This window comes from Neovison vison, chromosome 1, assembly GCF_020171115.1.
Source record: "Neovison vison isolate M4711 chromosome 1, ASM_NN_V1, whole genome shotgun sequence".
Classification (NCBI taxonomy): Eukaryota; Metazoa; Chordata; class Mammalia; order Carnivora; family Mustelidae; genus Neogale; species Neogale vison.
This window is the reverse complement of record NC_058091.1, coordinates 239,252,376-239,273,780: the sequence shown is the minus strand read 5'-3', so window position 1 is coordinate 239,273,780 and position 21,405 is coordinate 239,252,376. Positions and strand designations below refer to the sequence as shown.

The window sequence follows — 21,405 nt, the reverse complement described above, 5'->3', positions numbered from 1 at the left end:
GCCAGTCCTCCTGAAAACAGGCCAGCAGAGTCTCCAAGGACAAGCCAAAGGTCAAGCAGAAAAACCCACATGCCCTGAGGCCCCTGCCAACTGGAACTACCCCTCCCCTGGAATCCAGTAACCTGGCCCCAATGAGTCCCCTCTCTCCAGACCCTTGAGACTTCCTCAGAGGAACCCACGGCCAGGCAAGGGTAGAGAAGAGGTTACACTGCCCTCCCTATATGGAGAGAGCTGCCCAAAGCCAGAGTTGAACTTCTGTTTTCACAGCATCTGGTCCTGAGGGCCATTGGCAGCAAAACATTTGTATCACTCAGCCAGCTGTCCTAATTTAGGAGGGGCACTCCCCATTTTCTGATCAACTATTTATCATTTTCCCTATTTCCCTTCCCTTTGTGGATTTCAAAGGCAGGAAGAGGTCAGGCCCCCATCATCTTCCTAAATTGCCCCAACCCCTCCCATCCAATTACCACAATCACAGACTTAGGGAGGCTGCTCGGATTTGATACTCGGAATAGCAGACAGGGAAGTCCAGCTTCCAGGGAGAAATTCTGCACTGCAGACGTCCAGATTGTCCCTCAGTCTGGGATTTTGCTAAAGTTTCCAAAGAAAAGCTAGAAACCCATGAAAGCTCTATTTTGATGCCATGCCACTTACCTAGTTGGCTTGTAACACTCTCTTCACCCCAGTTCTCACAGCCGAAGGAGAACCCAGCATTTGTCAGCTCAAGACAAAGCCCAGGGTTGAAGCACAGGCTGCACAAGGCCATGGGGAAAGCAGTGGGCTGAGACTGACTGGGCCCAGGAACACTGATTTCCAGGAAGGGCTTTCATCATTTAAAAGCACAACAACCACTAAACAGCTGACAATGCCTGAACAGTCTCCTCTTCCTGGACTAAGGACACAGGCCAGACTCTCCTCTTGGCCGCCTAAAAGAAGCTCCTGTCCCTTCTGACTGTCTGATTTCTATCACAGTTCTGCCATTCACTTGCCACCGATCACTTATGTCTACATCCGAATGCCCCAGTGTCCCCCGACTCGTCCATGGCAGTGCAGAAAGCTCTGAGGATCCCAAGGACCCTGAATAAATCACTTGGGAGGACTGAGCCTTCTCTTAACTTTGGCCGACTTTGAACTGGTTCTTGAAGTGAGGATCCTTGGGAATGGCACACGCAGGTACCCTAGAGTCGCTGAGGAGAAGTCACTTCTCCACTCACTCTTCGCCTCAAGTAATATTTATTGAGATCCTATAACATGCCAAGTACCATGGCATATGCTGGCATACAAAAGAGCCAAATTCTTCTATCTCTGAACAATCTCAGGTGCTTAGTAATTAGCACTCCCAACAATCAAGGTGTTTCCCACAGAGGCTAATAAAACACAGACTCTAGGCCACACATCAGAGATTTTGTTTTAATTGTTATCAACAGCAGCAACAAGAACAGTCAAGAGTCCTGCATAACACTCTAACTAAACCAACCCTTATTTGCATCTGAAGTGGCTCTTGTATACCCCCTTGTATATCTCTGTCAATGTATAATACACCCAGGCTAACCTCCTTCCAGGAACCAGATGCTTATTCTACTGGCCAGTTCTTTTTTTTTTTTTTTTTTTTTAATTTAATTTTATTTTTTTGGTGATCCAAGATTCATTGTTTATGCACCACACCCAGTGCTCCATGCAATCCATGTCCTCCTTAATACCCACCACCAGGCCCTATCAACCCCTCAGTCCCTCTCCTCCAAAACCCTCAGTTTGTTACTCAGAGTCCAGTCTCTCGTGCTTCGTCTCCCTCCTGTGATTTCCCCCAATTCACTTTTCCTTTCCTTCTCATAATGTCCTCCATGTTATTCCTTATGTTGCACAAGTAAGTGAAACCATATGATAATTGATTTTCTTTGCTTGGCTTATTTTACTTGGCATAATCTCCTCTAGACCTGTCCGTGTTTATGCAAATGGTAGGTATTATTCCTTTGTGTATATGGACCATATCTTCTTTATCCATTCGTCTGTTGAAAGACATCTTGGCTCTTTCCGGAATTTGGCAATTGTGGACATTGCTGCTATGAACACTGGGGTGCAGATGGCCCTTCTTTTCCCTAATAGCCAGCTCTAATCCTAAAGTAAAATTCATTCTCTCTTCAAGTCATCAGACAGTTGGTAGCCACCTAACTTAACTAAGGCACACACAAAAAGATAATAATAAGTCAGAGACAGAGACAGCCTTTGCTGCAGTTCCATCTCACACTCAAGAAGTTCACAGTCTAGGGACCACACACACATGCGCTGCTTCCCCATCTGACTACACTAAATGATAGAACAGACCGGTATGATTACAGAAGAGCTATGAACGGCTATGGAAACATAAAGGACGTCATGATTCATTCAGACTGAGGGGATCAGAAAAAGCCTCGAGGAGAAGTGGGATCTGAGCTGAACTGTGAAGGATGAGGAGGCTAGCACCTGACTGAGAAAGAAAGGAAAAGCATACCAAGCCAAGGAAACAGAATGTATAGAAGTGCTAAGGAAGAAAAATGTAAAATGTTTCCCAAATTGTTTCCCAAATTTTCAGAACAGTCCATCCTGGCTGCAGCAAAGAATTAAGGGTAGCAGAGTGGGCTGCAGGCTTAAAGATAGGTGGGGTCAAACTGTGGAAGGCCCATGTCATGTCATGTGAAGGCATTTGCACTTTATTCTCTAAGCAGTAAGAAGCTAATGAAGACTTCTGTTTTGGGCAAACGTAATTACTTTGTTTTAGAAAGCGAATTCCAGGAGACATGATAGAGGAGAGCAGAAACTCTGAAAATGGAGAATTCCATTTAGCAGTGACTGTGATAGTCTAGGTGACGTACAAGGACCCAACTAGAGCAACATGAATGGAAAGAATTGGACTGAAGAAACTTTGCAGTAGCAAAAACTGTCATGAGCTTGACAACGTACTGAACATAGGGGATGAAGGTAAGAAAGGAACCAAAGGTGATGGATTTTGAGGTTCCCAGTGATTTGGAAGTCTAGATCAATGTCACTACCTAAGACAGGGCTGTCCTATACAGCACAGGACAAAAGGCAACGTCTCAAAGAAACTTTGAGCTAGACAAAAGGCCCTCTAAGGATCTTAAGGACATGCTGTCCAGGTCCTTCCTATTCAAGAACAGAAATTCCACTAATCTTAGGGTGTCATCTCACAGCAGCCCACAGGGAGCTGAAGGCAGAGAAGAGCTTCGCTTGGTAAAATCTGAGAGCGTGACTTCCATCTAAAGTAGTGAACTCCAGTAAGATTCATAGGCAAACGGCACATTTTTAAAAAGAAGTGTACTAGCCGGGACCAAGCACTACAAAATGAAAAGCCTTTTGGGTCCCCAAACATCTATAAGTAGGAAGTTGGCTGAGTGTACTCTATAGAGTATTCCTTTTCTATGTAATAGGATGTTTGGACATCTGAAAAACTCTTTCTGTCTGGAGAGACTGCACCATCAGGGCTAGCCACTTCTTAGAGATAGCAAAGCACTCAATTCAGGAGCAAGCCTTTGATATGCAATAACCAATGCAGAGCCATCCCTCTTCTGTCTGCCCCTTAATCATCCCAGGACCAGGGGCCAGGCAAGCAGGCACCAACCACCCCTATAGCTTAGAGTCCACCAGAACTCTTCACACTAGCCAGTCCTCAACAATTCACCCTGCCCTGGCTCTCTCTTCCCAAGGAAATCCCAATAAGGTCTCGGGCCTAATGCTGTTTGCACTCTTCTGTCTTGTGCCATCTGACCGAAATGTGGCAAGTTCTCTTGACCCTAGGACCAGTGACTCTAGTAACCTTTGTTTTTGTGCCTTTCCTGGGTTTCCTCTTGGGGCTGCACCTGACGGACCATCACCTGAAAGAACACAGAACACTGAGACGAGTCCTTAGCTTGCAGACCCAGGCCGTATTTCAGGGAAAAGGAAGGCGAATTTAGAGGGCAAAACGTGGAGCCCGTAGGATCAAACCAAGAATAGCGGAGAATCGTTCCCAGACGTGAGCCTATTCACATGCCGGGCTGGATCTCAGAACTGTGAAATGTACCGGTGGACATTGTGTATATGGACCATATCTTCTTTATCCCCCTTTCTAAATGGGAATATCTACCTCAGCTAGAATATCTACATGTCAGCTGAAGGTGATAGGAGATTCTAGATTGGACCCTGGACTGGGAAAAGGCCATTAGTAAGACAACTGGCCAAACGTGAATAAGGTCTATAGATTAGTTAATAGTATTACATCAATACTATTATTCATTTTCTGGTTTTGATAAGTTCACATGATTGCATAATTTGGGGAAGCTGGGCAAAGGAGTGTCTTTGCACCACTTTTGCATTTTCCTGTAAGCTTAAAATTAGCTCAAAATTCAAGTCCTCCACAATGTTTACGTATTACCAATTTTTAAAAAGGGGCATTTTTAGCAGTTCCCCTACATCTAGTCCGGCATTGTGTGACAGTAGACGGGTGCGGGGAGGGTAGTCAAAGAACTTGTTTCTATAGTTCACTTCTTCAAGTCAAGAGGAACAAGGCTCAAGTTGCTGTACCCAAGGAACTGACGTAGAGAAGCCCCATCAGCTCCTACACCTGATTTAGAGGGTGAGACCCTGACCCCTGAGCCAGAGCCTGTGCATAGATGAGCCTTTTTTGAAGGAGTAAGATTTGGGGTGAGGATGAATGTGTTTTTCATATCAATAGTTTGTGACCAGAAAGCACACAGAAGGGGCGCCTGGGTGGCACAGTCAGTTAAGCGTCCAACTCTTGGTTTCAGCACAGGTCGTGGTCTCTGGGTCATGAGATCACGCTCAGGGCAGAATCTGCTCGGGATATTCTCTTCCCTCCCCCTCTCCCTTTGTCCCTCTGTCTCTCTCTCAAATAAATTTTAAAAAGTAAAGAGGGATGCCTGGGTGGCTCAGTTGGTTAAGCAGCTGCCTTCAGCTCAGGTCATGATCCCAGCATCCTGGGATCGAGTCCCACATCGGGCTCCTTGCTCCTCGGGGAGCCTGCTTCTCCCTCTGACTCTGCCTGCCACTCTGTCTGCCTGTGCTTGCTCTCGCTCTCTCTCTCTCTGACAAATAAATAAATAAAGTCTAAAAACAAACAAACAAACAAACAAAAAGTAAAGAAAAAAAGAAAGCAGACTGTACTGGTTTCAAAACATATCCACAAAGTCTTCGACAATCCCTCCACCAAGAAGTAGTCTAAGTCTGCTCCACTTGGACCTGGTCAGGGCTTAGTAACTAACTCTCTTCTCACAAACAGAATGTGGTAGAAGTGACTTCTGAGGCTAGATCATAAAAGACAACTCAGCATTTTCCTGGCCCCCTCTCAGGATCCTCCCAGGCAAAGTCCTTGGACCTTAACCCCAGCTAAGCTCCCAGATGAGAAGAGCCAGCAACAACTTCTAGACAGGTCAAGAGGAAACTTTGAAGTGACCAGTCCCAGCTACCATCTGACTGCTTAGCCACCCCATGACCAAAAAGGACAAGACAGATACTAACCCCCTAGCTGAGCCCAGTCAATCCCCAGGACTGTGAGAGATAATGACAAAGAATTGTTGCTGTCTGAAGCCACCGCATTTTGGGGTGCTTCATCAGGCAGCGACAGAGGCCTGAAACAATGTGCCCCAGGCAGCTGGAAATGGGGGGACTCAGAAAAATCAAGTGACCTTCCCCAGTCCCCAGAGCTTGTGAGAAACAAAGCCAGGATTTTAATAAATATCGGGATGAATCCAAAGCCATTTTCTTTCCACAACAACAGACATGTCACTAACGGGAATTTCAGCTAGCCTGCCATTTTCTTCTCCAAGTGGGCACTTTTCGGAGCACTTTATGTGAGGAGTTCCCTGAAACCTTACCCCATGAGGTCAAGTATTCTTATTAGCCCCATTTTATGGCTGGGGAACCTGAAGCAAAAGGAGGTTAATAAATTTGCCCAAAGTCTTAGAGCTGGAAAGTCACAGAGCTGAGTTCCACCCTTCAGAGTCCCTTCCAGAGCATGGCCTCTTAACCACGATGCCATACATGGTTGAACCTTCAGCACAGACTCCCTGCGTCAAGAGAAGAGAACCAAGGACAGCCCCTTAGGCACTGTACCCTTTCCAAGGGGTCAAAAAGAGAGCCAGTGACGGAAGGACAGAAGGAAATGGGAGGGGAAAGAACCAAACAGAACACACACATCACTGGAGGAACCACAGGTGGGAGCCACAGCGCAGCCTCAGTCTTTAAGGGTGAATGGGTCCACGGCAATCCAGCCATGACCCCTTCCCCAAACTCACAGTTGTCAGTCACAAAGCCTTCCAAAGAAAGGAATCTTTGACCCACAGAATAAAGAGAAGCACTCACAGAGGATCACCCTCTGAGACACAGGGCCAGAGAAGCACTATTGTACCTCTCTACTTTCCTCGTCTGATGACAACATGCACCAGAGGGCCTGGGTGGCTCAGCCGGTGACAAGTCTGATCTCTGGGTACTGGGATCAAGCCCCAAGCTTGGGGTGGGGGTGGGAGGGGTGGGGGGGGGTGTCTCTGCTCCGCAGGAAGTCTGCTTCTCCCTCTCCCTCTGCCCCTCCCCCAACTTGCGTGCGCACGCGCGCTCTCTCTCTCTCTCTCTCTCTCTCTCAAATAAAATACAATAATAATAATGACAACACGCACTCTTCCTCTGGAATGATTAGGCTATTATCTAACTTCAGAGATGAGAAAAGTAAAATTGTGTACCTACTTTAAAAAAATATAGTTTGTGAGCTTGGCCTAGTGAAGACCGTCAAAGCCCTGGGAACTTCTATCCACTTGACATGATCCCTTAACAGATGAATCTAAAACCAATGCCTTTAATCCTTACTCTGTACAACAAGCTCCGGGCCTAAGGCTCATTCACCAGAGGCCCTGAGGCTGTGCCACCACACACAAGAAGCCAGGAGCCCACAACCAGTGTGGGCAAAGTAAAAGCTGGGGTGGGGGGGCCACTGGCAGAGGTGAAAACAATATTCCCAAGGGAACTAGTCTCTGCTCCAGCTCCCCCTTGCCCTGTTAGATGAGTGCACACCACGCACAGCAGAAACCTACTCAGATAATTTGCATAATGAGAAACAAAGACAGGAAGCTCCCTCCCAATCTGGGGGCCATCCATGTGCCTCCCTTCAACTTACAAGTTAGATTCTTTCCCAGTCACAAGAAGCTTCTCTCAGAAGTGGTAATGTTTTGCTTGGCCCGGAGTATGATTCCACCTGCCTCCACATCCTAGGATCTTCCCAGTAATGGCCTGAATCACTTGGGCCGAGCTCTGGGAAGTGCCATCCAAAAACCAGTACTTGGCCAAAACAATTTAACATGCACGTCACTAGGGGGCCTCGTGAATGTTACTAGCCTTTTTGGAGAAAGCATTCCCTTTTGCAAATGAAACCTGGAATATGGGAGAGGCTTTCTTGGGGAGGGGGGTGGTGGCTAAATGTTTTACCTAAAAGAACTAGACCTGAGAGGAACTCAGCCAGATTTGTCATAAGCAGTTCTAGCCTCCAAGGTCCCTGTCCCAGGCCTTGTTCATTAGCTTTCCACTAGGTCCATATCAGACCTAAAGTCTGAGGAAGGGTTGGAAAGGTTGCACTAGAAATTTCTGGCAACTTCTCTGGTTTTGGGGAATAGGGACTGAGGACCAGCTATTATGATGATGACAAAAAAGCAAGTATGATAGCAGACCTAAGTAGGACGCACGGAAGGGCAAGGTAGGAGAGAATTGGAAACCCCAGGTAAGAGGTTCTCAGAAGGAAATCCACATGAATGAACGATGAAAAGGAAACCAGCTAAGAGTAAGCAGTCAGAGGGGCTGCCTTTGGAAGCCCCAGTGCCCTTTGAAAGAAACTCTTTGCTTGTGGGCCTTAGCTTTACTCTGGACAGTTGGATTGCATTGTGGTCTGAGATTCATTTCTTCCTTTAAAAAAAAAAAAAAAAATTCTTCTTTTTATTATTTCGTTCCCTGACATCCAACCAATGACCGTCCTGGGAAAGCTACACCGGAGGCAGGCCTGCTGTTCTTTCTCTCATTCAGAGACAGGAAGTCAGACATGTCAGATCTCCTTAATCTACCTGTTTTGTCCTGACTGGTAAATAAACTCTCCTTTCCAAAACCACACAAAGCTCCTCCAAAAGAGAGTCCTCAATGGCTCAGTGTTTGTCAAGTTCATCACTGGCCTAAGGAGCTGTAGTGAGGCCCTGTACTGAGATTATACTTCTGGCCACAGGCACAGGTGAAAGGGACTGACTCCAGGGAGTTTCATGCCATGGCCTTGTGCAAAGCAGTGACGGGTGGTCCTTAGGCATTTTGAGCTAGAGGAGCACCTCCCCTTGAAAGCCAACCCCAATCCATACCCAATATATTAGCCAAGAAGATGGAAGACAAGGCCTCATTTCAGTGATATGGTAGAGGATGAACAGGCCAAAGAGAGACATGAAGAAACACTAGGATCCCCCTCCCCACTCTCTGAGGAAATAACACCACAATGTAAGAACCAGTCCTGGCCTCCAGAAGCGCCCAAGCTGCCTACAAGGCAAAGAGGTACAACAACACCTAACTTGCCGTCTCCGCTTACTACAGATGACAACTGGCCATACGTCTTCCATCTCAAGGTATTCAGCCTGCAGCATGAGCAGCTCCAAGTAACCACGTCCAGCTGGACACTCCTGGGAGAAACCCGAACAGGGAACATCCCAAAAGCTCCCGCGGCAAAGTGAAACTGGAGAATCGTTTGCAGAATGCCAACTAACCAAAAGACGGAAAGGAAACGCAAGCCAAAATATTAACATGTGTGAGGGAAACCACCCAGTCGTAATTCTAAAATTCAAGAAAAGAGAAGAATTACCCACAAAACGCTATGAACTATCAAGGGGGGGGGAACTGAACAAAACATGACAGAGAAGCCAAATTCTGCCTATTATCCAAATGTCTGAGGATACATTCTATGGTTGCTCTAGACCCTTAGTCTAGGCTGTCATCTGAGGAAACATGAAATTTCTCTAGGGCCAAAGTGGGCAGTAGAGAAAGCAAAAAGACCCACTCTCCCTTCTTTCTCGGCAATAGCCATTACTCAAATATTTACTTTATCATATGTTAAGTTACTGCCCTCCAAAGATCTTCCAGTCAGGGGAAGGAGATAAGATACTGACCTGACCCATCAAAAGGTAATTATCAAAAGGTAATTAACAATGCATGGCATTAAATGATAAGTGTCATATACATGGTACAGGCCATAGATACTAAGACTCTAAGAATGAGAAAATAACAGGAGAATTTGAGCTTGGGATATGTGGCAAGCCCAGAATCTGAGGGTTAATAATACCCAACAAATATTTAGAGGAAGACGCCAAAGCAAGGAGTCTCTGTCCTACAAATATTTAAGGAGCAAAGATTCATACTTTCATCAGGTTCCACACATCAATCAATTACATAAAATTAAAATTCAGTCCCACAAACACCAAAAATGCCACCTGTTATATGCCCACACCTGTACCCCTCTATCCCTGGTCAGCCATGAGATCCACACCAACCCAATGTAGAAACAAAGAAAGAATATGAATGATGCAGTGTGAACCTATCCCCAGAGTTGGAAACCTCCAAATCAAAGCAGGATGAACCAGGGACCTGCTTTCTTTGGGAAAAAAAAAAAGAAAGAGAGAGAGAAAGATGAGGAAGGAAGGAGGGAAGAAGAGAGAAAGGGAGAGAGAGAGAGAGGAAAGAAAGAGAGAAAAGAAAAGGAAGGAAGGAAGGAAGAAAAAGAAAGATGGACATTTCCAGCTATTTTCCAGGGACTTTGAGCAGCTCCTCCTCAGAAAACTTGGAGTGTGGATCTTAGTCATCCCATTTGTGCACAGATAGAGCAGCAGTATCTATCTGTGGGCTTCTCAGAATATTGACCAACAGAGACCCATGGATACATGAAGATTGATAGCCTTCTTGGGACTTCCACAGGACCAGCATTCAGACCCTAAACTCACATGAACTTCCCTACACTGAATCCACACACAACCCACGCTCTTCGCATCACCACCCCCACCAGCCCAGCCCAGGGGCTCTCAAGTGGAGATAAATAGGAACATATGGGTTAAAAATAGAGTGGTTGGTGAAAATTTTCCCCTTGCCTGCCTTCAGTCCACTTCTAGAACTTAAAATTTTCACTTACTAGGCTTCCTGCTCACATTGGTCTAGTCAGATTTTGTTAATAATTAACTATTTTAAACATTTATTATTGGGGCCCTATGTTAATCATTCTACATGTATTATTTCATTTAATAGGAACAGTTATCCTATTAAGTGTTCTATCATTATCCCCATTTTATAGGAAACTAAGACTCAGAAAATAATTTGCCCAACATCACTCAGCTAGAAAATGTAGAGATTGGTTTCCAAATCCAGGCGCATTTGGCTGCAGAGCCCAAATTCTTGGTCATTACACACACTAAATAGACTCTTCGAATTTAGACTCTCAGCTAATTTAGACTTTGAATTAGACTCTCAGCTAATGTTGTACTTAATAGTGAAAGTCCGAATCCTTTCCACCATGACTAGAACAAGGATGTTTGTCCTCACCACTCTAATCAACACTGTCCTTGGCAGTCCTAGCCAGTGCAATAAGGAAAGAAAAAGAAAAAAGAACAGGCAAAAAAGAAAAAAGGCAAACAGGAAAAGGAAAGCTGTCTTTTTTTCACTGACAACTTAGTCATAGAAAAAAATCCTAAGAGACCTACCAAAAACAGTTACTAGAACTAACAAGCAAATGTCTTAAGGTCACAGGATGGAAAATCAGTGTTTCATAAATTACATTTCTATATGCTAACAAGCATATAGAAATATGGCAAGCAAAACTAAACAAAAATACCCTTTATGGTAGCATCAGGAAAACATGAAATACTTTGGGATAAATTTAACAAAATATGTGCAAGACTCATCCACCAGTAACTATAAAACATTCCTGAATTGCTTTTAACATAAGCCTTCGAATACTACTTACAGAATTACAAATAAAGTCATCAGCCTAGCATTTGAGACAGTCAAAAATATTACCCTCATCTTCCTCTCCAGACTCCTTATCCAGTTCTCCCTGTCATTCTGGTTATTTTGTATACTTTAAGTATGCCCCTCTGTGGAAGAGAAAGTGGCTCTCTCCCCATGCAATCAATTTAATCCATCATTTCATCCCTCTCTATCTCTAAACCACCTCTACCTCAACTATCTCTGAGTATTAGAATCCCATCTCTAACGACTTCTCCTCTAATCCTCTAAATATGATATTCTTTTCTTCTGAGAGGCTTTCCCTGCTCCCCAAAGTCCCCTGCTGGTGTGTCTCATGGTAGTTATCACATTCTGGATTAAAGTGCCACTTTTCCTTTGTACCTCCAGATTGTAAATTGTTTGATGAGAGGGACTGTGTCTGATACAACTACCCGAAACACCTTGTTCTTGAAGCAGAGCACCTACATTGAATTATTTGTGGAAGCAAACATTTGAAAGATGGACTTGAAGCAAAGCTCTTTTAGTAATACGACTTCAGGGACACCAAAAGTCATCATCGTCGTAATCGAATTAATGACGTCCTGACTCTCCCAGGGGCTGGACCAGGTATTCATCCATGTGGTGACTTTTCCTCTCACTCAGTCCGGAGGGATGTTAGCCCCGTTTGGCTTTTGTTAGTTGGACCGATATCAAGATCGAGACCACGTAAAACATCCTAGCCTAAAGGACAAAGACAGATCCTCAGTCTGAATAAACAGATCACCGAGGGAAAGAGAAGGGGGGAAGCCAATGTCATCAGCACAAGGCAGGAAATCTGTGAGAGCAAAAGAGGAGCATTAAAGATTCTGTTTCTGAAGGCAGGATAAAAAGCACATCTTGGGGGTCTGTGTTGCTAGTGGAAGACGGAAACCTCCAGGGTGCTCTGCCACTCTGGAAACATCTACAAGGGTAAATGGAGTATTAACCATATCCAGCTCAGCCCTGGAGGCAAGCGGCACAAGCAGGTCCTGAGCAGAGGCACAGGGAGGAGCTAACCGGCTCTGTCCCAGAGAAGGTCCCTGGAGAGGCTGCCTGGAGCTCACTCTGAGCACAGAGCGGGAAGGGAACGTTGCTGCAGAATGGAGCTCATATGCCACACTTGGCCAGACGCAGCTAGCCAAAGAAAGAAGGTTCCTTAACTTAACCTCATTTCATAATTATTGAAAAATATCACAGCTGATTAACAACAAATGCTCTCTGTCAATGTGAATCTCTGTCTTTTGACCCCAGATTGGCAGAAGCTTCCCAGCTCTTTGCCTGAGTACAGGATGTCCTCTCGCAGGTCATTCCTAACGCCTTTTAATCAGCCTCCACGTTTGCTACGATTCCTACAGCCTTCCACCAAGCTCTAGTTCACCAAGATTCACCTTCATGCACTGTTGTTTTTAAAGGCGTCTGGGGGCGCACCTGGGTGGCTCAGTTGGTTAAACATCTGCTCAGGTCATGATCCCAATATCCCACATAGAGCCCCACACCAGGCTCCCTGCTCAGCAGAGAACCTCCTTCTCCCTCTCCCTCCGCCCCTCCCCCTGCTTGTTTTTTCTCTTTCTCTTTTCCCCCTCTGTCAAATAAATAAATAAAATCTTTTAAAAAATAAGAATCTATGTTCACAAACCTATCACAATTCAACACTTCTACCAGCCAATTCACCTACTTTCCTCAGTTTACTAAAGCGTTCCCTATATCATCTCTTGAAATTCATAAACTCACTTTATTTCTATATACTAATTCCAGTAAGTGAGTGGGAAAGGAGGGTTAATTCCTAGAAACGAGTAAGACAAAAATCCCCATTTCATACACATGCATACAAACTCAAAATCTGGAGGGAAATTTCTATTACCTTTGGCTCAAATTATACCACCACCACATCAGGACTTCAAAAGAAAGAACCCAGAACCAGTTGTTGAAGATGACACAGGGAAAAACTTCACCGATATTGTCATTCCTTTTCCAAACCAGTGGGAAAAACTGCCAGATGCCACCAAGCTACCAGGATTTAGAGGGTTAAACTTTCCACTGTTGCCTTTTTTCCCCCTCGGTATTCAAGTGGCAATTCCCTGACACTCTGAAATTTTAACACTGCATTCAAATCCGTTACCTTAAACGTACTTCAAAGTAAGATTCAAGTGGATAATTTCCCCTAGAATTGTACCAGCCTATAGGAATACAGTTAAAATCAAACTCTTCATCACCAACTGAAGTCTTTGGGTTTGCCTTCTAAATGAAAATCAAAGCAATCTCGCACTGTGGGGTTTTCTCTTTGCACATATGGAAGCATGCGATTTTCCTCGTGGATTCTGCTGTGAGGTTATTGAGAGAGTGAAACAGTAAGAATCGCGGTACAGGCAGAGGGGCTGCCCTAAGCTCAGGGACAAATCATTGCATCTCTCTCTTGGGCATCCCAGTGAAGACTCCTCCCAAAATTTACTGTCACACAAAACTTCTTAATGGCAAAGTATCTGAAAAATACCTTGGTATTTTCATTCTTGAGCCTAGGGTTATATTTGTGAGGTAGGGTAGTGATTAAGATCTTGGGTTAAGTCAAATATATACTTATGTATAGATAGATACATATATATGTACATGCCTATACAAATATATATATATATATATATATTGCTTGGGAAGAATTTACCATATAATTGACTTAATGGCAAAATGAACACTCTCCGTCTGTTAAGAGAAAAACCTAAGACTACTTTGACAAACATTTTGCTTTTAGAGAAATACACATTTCAAGAATATGTTATTTTTCAATTGCCTTACAGATTAGGTAGCTGAGGACAGGAGTGAGAGGGAGACTTTTGACTGTATATTCATATGCACTTTCTAGATTGAGGCATATAAATATATTACACATTCAGAAAAGTAAATACAATTTTAGAAAGGGAAAAAAAAAAACCAAACCTAGCAGTGCATTTGCTATTAGGAAATAGAATGAAAATGTCCTAGATGATGAAAAATGGAAAAGAGGATTGGGACCAAGAAGTTAGTTGCCTAGTTAGTTAATATACCATCCTCTCTAGCTCCCAAAATATTTGTTAATTCAAATGGAGAGTTGTTTTATTTTTATTTTTGTTTTGAGGGTGAGGGAGTGGTAATCTACTCTCAAAAAAAAAAAAAAAAAAAAAAAAGGGTCCTCTCCAGCAAGACCTTTAGTCTCCGTGGCTCAAATCCCATTAACACTAATCAGCACAATGATTAAGCACATTGTGGTTAAGTACTCTAGTTGATAATGACTCCTTTGGAAAAAAGGTTCCCATAGCGACAGGTAAAGGCTATCATCAAACTCAGCTTTTCAGAACTAAGACTTGGTGTCACAGATCCGAGAGTTAAGATTGTTTTAGTATTAATCGGGAGGCTTGCTTTTTTAACTTCACTTGACTTCATCCTTTCAAAAGACACTTGAGAGTCCCTGTACACATCAGACACAGTACCAACATGGTGGGGGGGGAGGCTGGAGAGGTAGGTAAAGACCTCAAAGATAAGATATGGTTCCTGCCCCCAAGAATTGAAATCGGCTGAGGAAAGGAGGCACCTGAGGAAAGGAGGCACCGAGAGAACTAATGATATTATCATGGTAATTCTACCCCTAAATCTATGGCCAAGCCTTGTCCTCACAGATAGGAATGGTCAGTTTCTAGACTAGTTTCACTTTCCCATCTTTAAGCTGCAGCACAGCTGGGTTTCCAGCTGGCTGGGGAAGAAAAGATTCTTTAAATAAACAGCATTTTAAAAATATGCAGTCACTTTTGCTATGCTGAATTTTGTGAACCACCTTCCTCTAATATGTGATTCTGGTTGTCAAATTAAATAAAACTATCCTAAAGGATGTAATGCCACCACCACCACCACCACTACCAACACCACCACACCCCGCCCCGGGGGAATACACCTTTTCCATCTTCAGCAACAAAGAACACTATACGTTGGAAGAAAACTGTAAATCAGAAAGTCCCAAATGAAGAATGATCTTTTTTTTTTTCTTAAGCTATCTGCTGTGTCTATGCAACAAGGAAACAGCTTAAAACCATATATATAGGAAAGCAACAAGATAGGGTGTGATTATACCAAAATATGTGCAACCATCGTTAAAAATGCAGGACTGGTTGCAGAACAGGATGCTTTTATAGCATTACACAGAGTTGCTAATCCTGAAGACTGCTTTCTCTTTTTCCTCTCCACAAAAGGCACAGAAAACACCTCCCTGTATGCAAGCTTTTTAGAAATGCAAAGATTTTACTCAACTCTTTACCACCAGAGGTAGTAATTTTGGATGAATGATACACATGAGATCTATAAAAATACCCCTCTGACAGATATTGTTAGCCCAGCCAGACTTCACAGGCTTCAAATCAATATTACACAGTAGCAGTGAAATTAGCTATTCCTGAGGACCTTCTACAAAGGGTCTAGCATGACCCCTCATTGATGCTACTGAGACATGTGCTAACTTTTGAACTCAATATCCCTCCATAGGATACATTGTCCCAAAGTCCTAACCCACGCTAACACACCTTTCTAGATGATCTCCCCAGGAAACACAGCTCTCTGAATCCAGACACTTTCAAAGCTGAAACGGGCTAAACAAAGTAACAATTCAACCACAGTTGCTCAATATAACGGGCATGATGACAGTTTCTGAGTGCCAGTTTCCCTATTTTGCAATGGGCAAATCAGCTCCAAGGAGAAAATGTTCCCAATGACCCTGTGGCCCAGAGGGCTTTCTTTAGAGATAGAAAACAGAAAATGAATTTGTTAGTTATTTCCTGCTGAGCACAAGGAAGGTGTTGTGGTTAGTTAGGATGATTTTGTTTCCTTATTTAATATACCATCACCAGGGCATGTTTTCCTTAACCCCATGGTAGAAAATAAGAAAATGCAGTTTACGCTCTTCTGGCATATAATTCCCAGTTCCACAAATTTCCTCTCACAAATATGTCCTTTAATTTCGAATCCCCTTATATAAAGCTCCCCCCTCCACAAACTGACACTGACTTAGGTACTATCAACTCAAAGTCAAATTGTTTGCATTCGGAAGTGTTTACTTCCATGCTTGTTTCTGTCTCTTGACAATTTACAGCGTGGGATGGCCTTCTCTTCAGAAGGGATCTCTTTGGGCACTTTCTGAAAATTAGACCCACACATGCCACTTCCATCAAATGAGGTGATCATAACCTGAAAGTAGAAAATATCTCTGACCCCCACATCTCCCATGATCTCCACATTCAACTCTTCAACTCCTCAACTCTCACCAAGACAAATAAGGTATAATTGCAAAGGAGGGAAGGGGGAAAGTAGGTGGAGGAAGACAGGGGATTATCTAACAAAGACCATTGGGTCTCAGTGGACCAGACCAGGGATTATGTAGTGAAGTGCACTGTGCATACGCCGCCGGAGCAACTCACCGAGAACCAAAACAGAAGCTGTCCTTGGACAAGGTTCAATAAATGTTTTTACTATCTATTTCCCGCTGCACAATACAGTTCCACAGCTCCCTATGGGATCTCAAATAAAATACTTAACAGAATAAAAAATCAGAAATTCTTAACTGCTCTCGACTTGCCATCATAAAACAGGGAAGAGCATAAAACCAACATGAAGGAGCAGTCAAAAGTATTCCTCAGAACAATGTCAGAGAGAGAAATCACTCTTACCACCCAAGTTTCTCCCTCCTCATTAAGATACTTCAAGATTCTTCTAATTAAAGTGGCCACATAAATTTAACATAATGCCTGGATACACAACCACTACTACTAAATTAAAATTTTGTCTCTTGAAGGACAGGGGTGGGGGAGGGGGAGAGAGGAGGAAGGCTTCCAAAACGCAAAAAGGCATTGATCTAAAAAGGTGAGGGCAGCAAAACTTCCCATGAGCTGTTCCACATTCTTTGTTTCCCAAAGCCTATCTAGAACCAATTGGTAACCTGGTAAACATGCCAACTTCGATGACCTCCAGGACATCTGTCATAATTCAATGATTACACAGTCCAGAGTCACATAGCAAGCACCCAATTTAGCCTGAGACGGGACAAAAGGAAGCCCCAAAAGAAATAAGCCCAAGACCAGCCAGCACCAAATACTCCAGTATGGGGGCGATTTGGTTTGAAATATCTCACTGAGAGGTAAGTGCGTTCAGGGAGGAGAAACAAAAGCTCTTAAACAGGTACTTCTTTGACTTTGAACATGGGAGACCTCCACTCTCGGCTACAGAGATCTACACACTTCAGTGTTGTTTCTGAGCGCCTGCAATCCCGTGCAGCCCCAACATCATGAAGAGGGCAGATGCAGTCCACACATCCTGCCAGTAAGATGTCAGAGCTTGAGCTTACGGCATTCAGCAGAAGTAAGTTACTCTATTTCATTGTCATCCCTATCAACAGACCTAGTCAAATCTCCCAGAAACGGCCAAAAGAGGTGTCCGCTCCCCCGTCCTGGAGGGTAAGAGAAGACTGGGCTAACCGCTTAGCAAAGACAGGCAATCACGAAGGAAAAAAACACCCCGAGCCACATGGAGGACGGAAAACAGTAGCAGAAAAAGTCCAACTCTGCCTGCGCCAGCGGTGGGGATGAGCAGAACCGGAGCCCCGGAGAGGAAGGAGGGGGCGGGGGCCGTCATTCCCTAGGAGAACTTGTAAGCGGAGGCCTTCACGACCTGGGAGTCTGCCCAGCTGCTCCTGCAGACCCCGGCCAGCCGGAGCGAGGCAGGCCCATGGGAGCAGAGCGGGCAAGGCCTCCGAGGGTCACTCCTGACTCACCGAGCCTTGGGCCGGCACCACCCGGACTTCGCCGTTTTTCCTGCCGCTACTGGGCTATGATGGCAGCTTTCCAGCTCTACATGCCATACATCAGCCGCAGATCGCTGCTGGCACAGGCCAGCGCCTTCCCCCGCCCCCCACCCCTGGCACACTTTGAGCCTGATCCTCCTTCTTCCCAACCCCCACCCCCTCACCCATCCGCGCCAGGTGCCCTGCCCAGGGGCGGCCCCACCCCCCACCCCAGCAGCCGGGCGCTGCCAGGCCTGGGCACCTGCAGCACCTCCCTGCCCCACCCCCATTCTCCACCACCTCGCCCCTCCCCCCTTTCTCCAGCAGAGGGAGGGGGCGACTCACCGCAGTCAGTGCACAGGATCTTGCCCACCTCTTTCTTGAGGTTTTTGCCGTTGGTGTCGATAGGGGCAAAGGCCGTCTTAAAGACTAAGGGCTGCTCAGTGGGCTCCAGGAAAAAGATGTAGCGCTGGTTCCTTTCGAGCGGCGCACAGGAGCCCACGCTGATCACCTGCTCGCGCTGTAGCCCCCCGCTCCGGAGCGGCCACTTGTCCAGCACCTTCACCAGCGCCACCCGACTCGAGCTGGGTGGCTCGCGGGTGCTGTTGGAGCTGGAGCCGCTGGCCGGGGCCAGCCCCTGTACCTTGCCCTCCACCACCACCGGTGCCTTGTACGCCTGGTCCTGCACCGACTTGAGGCTAGGCGAGTAGCAGGCGAGCGACACACCGAAGAGCAGCATGGAGAAGCCGGGGGCCGGGTCGCGCCTCATGCCGCCGGCGGCTGCGGCTCGAGAGCGGGCGGCGGCTCTCCGGGCTGCGGGGCTGCGGGGCTGCGGCTGTTGCGGCGGCCGCGGCTCTGGGGGCGCAGCGGGACGGGAGGAGATGCTGCTGCTGCTGCTGCTCCTGCTGCTGCTCTCTCTGCTGCTGCTGCTGCTGCTGCTGCTGCTGCTGCTGCTCTCGCTGCTGCTGCTGCGGCTGCTGCTGCTGCTGCTCCTCTCGCTGCTGCTGCTGCTGCTGCTGCTGCTGCCGCTGCTGCTGCTGCTGTCGCTGTAGCTGCTGCACCGAGCCTTCTCCAGTGGCGGCGGCGGCAGCGCTGAGCAGCAAACCTGCCGCATCTGGCCAGGCCATTTGGGGGGCTCCGCCGCTCCGCCGCCGCCGCCTTGGGAGGGGAAACAGAGCCCGCTTGAAAACCGGAAACAGCGTAACGTTAGCGCCTCGTAGCCCTCCACCGGCAGCCGGGGGAGGCGGCCCAGCTAGGGCAGGGGGCAGGCGGCGAGCCGGCCGCGATGCGCAGCGCGGAGCGGCGCGGCGCTCCCACCCTGCGCGCCAGGACCTGGAGGAGGATGCGGAGAATAGGACGCCCGCCCACTTGCTCTCTCGCGCCCCCTCTACCCCCGGACCAAGTGAGGAGCGCGGCTTCTGCAGGGGAAGCTCGGGACTGCACTGTTTAGCGCCCGGTGTCGCGGCCCGCAGGAATCGTGCTACCTTTGCTCTTGCAATTTATGGGCAGGACAGTGGAACAGTGCGGGAGGAGAGGGCGGAGTAGAGAAAAGGGATCCTGGCGCCGTCCTATGAACGTGGGAGTGGGACACAGGGCGTGCCCCTGCCTTTGGCCAGGGGCTGGAGCAGCCGGGAGATTACCACGCTCGGTGTGGCGGGCCAGCCTTCCCTCTCCTAGGTTATCCCCTTCCCCGGGAGGACCTTAGAGGCCGGCCCCTAATGGGGCCCACGTGTTCGGCCCTGCCACCGCCTAGTGAGCTCTAGGGATCCGAGTTGAGGTGGAGAAGGGTTCCAGACGCGTCATTTTGGAAAGAGTTAGGGCTACGTGAAGTCTTTTCTCGGCATTGAGGACGCCCATTGAGGCTGGGCGAGGGTCCAGTGCCCAAGACTCTGGGCTTTCAGCAGCGGCCAGGCTGGACAGGCGACACGCCGTACAACCTCACCTTCTTTAGAAAAGCTGTTCCCTAAAGCAAGTGGGGGTTTCTTGGGAACCAACTCGAGAGCCAGAGTCTATCAGGGTCAGAGGCTGCTCCAGAAGAAATGGTTTCTTTTGTTTTAAAGTCTGGTCCTTGCGAGGGACAGGAGAGTTCGATCCACTGGAGCCAACCTCCGATTTTAAAAGGCAAATCCACAATCTGTTCTCCTCCTATCAATAAGGATCTAGGGAGTTTTCAATTTCCAGCATATATCCTTGAAGGATGTGGAGCGAAGGAATTCTACTCAGGTCTTGGAGAATTTTATCCCTGCCTGGGCCCAGCGGAGGCTCAGGTCTGGACTGCTATTCTGTAAAGGAAGGACACAGCTATACCTTTTCTGCTGGCTGTCTAAGAGACACCTCAATCTTAATATATACAAAGCCAACAGCATTATTTCTCCCACACCACTCCAAATTCCCTATAATTGTTCATGGCCGTGTTTTGTATTTGGCCACCTGATCCATTCCAATAAGTCCCTCAGTCTCCTCTTATTCTCCCTCATCCAATCAATCACCAAGTCCTTCTGTTCTACCTTTAAAAAAAAAAAATCTCCGATGTATCCTAGCTCCTCTCCCACCCTGCTGTGAATGCCTTAGGTTCCAAGTGCTCATCATCTCTCACCTGAACCACTGCAAAACGTCCTAACCAGTTTCCCCACTGTTGGCCTCATCAGCCTCCTCCTGTCCTACCACAGTCAGAGTCATCCTGCTAAAAATAAAATGTAAATATGAGTTGGCCATGTCTCTCCTCTCAGGAGTCAATTCCAGGCTGAAGAGTCTGGGCTCCCCCTACCTACCTAACCAGCTCTGCACCGTGGGAGCCAACCCCCTACCCCAGGAATCCAGGACAATGTGCCTGTGTTTCTGCTTGTAATGTTTCCTGGGTCCAGAAGCCTCACCTTAGCCTTGTCCATCTGGAAGACTATTCCTACCCCCAAGGCCCAGCTCAGCATTACACCTCATCCCTCCCTTCCTTACATCCAGTTCCGTTCCGAGCACTGTACATATGACATGATGGAATTAATCCCTTCCTCTTCCGTTTAACCACGTGCCTCATACATGTTACTATTATGGCACTGACCTACACTAAAAGCAGCTGTTAGTGGGTCTGCATTAGACCCATCAGGCCAGGTCCCCTAACAGCAGGGACCATGTCCTGTTAGTCTTTGGAGCCCTATCCAAAGGGATGTCTGACACAGTGCCTGCCATAAAATAGAGATCAGCAAATCTTCCTTGAGGAAAGGAGGGAAGGAAGGAAAGAATCAAAAGTCATCTATCTCTCTTACAGGTATCTGGCCAATCTTCTTAGTCCCTTCAATGTCCCCCTTTACATTTTCATGGATCACAATCTCCTACATCACAGAACACCTCTGTGAGGAATACTACTAATTCCACCCTCTCCTTTTCCAGGGGAGCAAACAGTCCAAGGGAGGAAAAGTGACTTATTTAAGATCACACACAGCCAGGACTGTACTCAGTCTTCCATTTCTGACAACAGAATGGTGGTAAAGAGCTTGGGCTCTGGGGTCAAGTAGAGCTGGGTTTCAAACCAATTTTGTCATTTACTAACTTTGGAATGAGCTTGTTTTTCTCTCTGGGCCTTGGTTTCTTTATTT

The 21,405-nt window shown here is 46.5% G+C and overlaps 1 protein-coding gene across 3 annotated transcripts in view; it reads right to left on the bottom strand.

Moving 5' to 3' along the window:
* NRG2 (neuregulin 2) overlaps positions 1-19,459 on the bottom strand; it is a 177,421-nt gene extending 157,962 nt beyond the window's left edge. For 2 of the 3 annotated variants that reach the window (XM_044226329.1, XM_044226331.1), the window contains exons 1-2: positions 18,800-19,459; positions 18,161-18,730 (exon numbers count right to left, since the gene is read on the bottom strand). In XM_044226329.1, the coding sequence (XP_044082264.1) occupies positions 18,161-18,730; positions 18,800-18,929 (700 nt within the window). In that variant the 5' untranslated portion in view covers positions 18,930-19,459. Of the gene's footprint in view, positions 1-18,160 lie in introns of all 3 variants that reach the window. The other variant, XM_044226322.1, reaches the window with a different exon arrangement.
* Between the last annotated feature and the right edge of the window lie 1,946 nt (positions 19,460-21,405).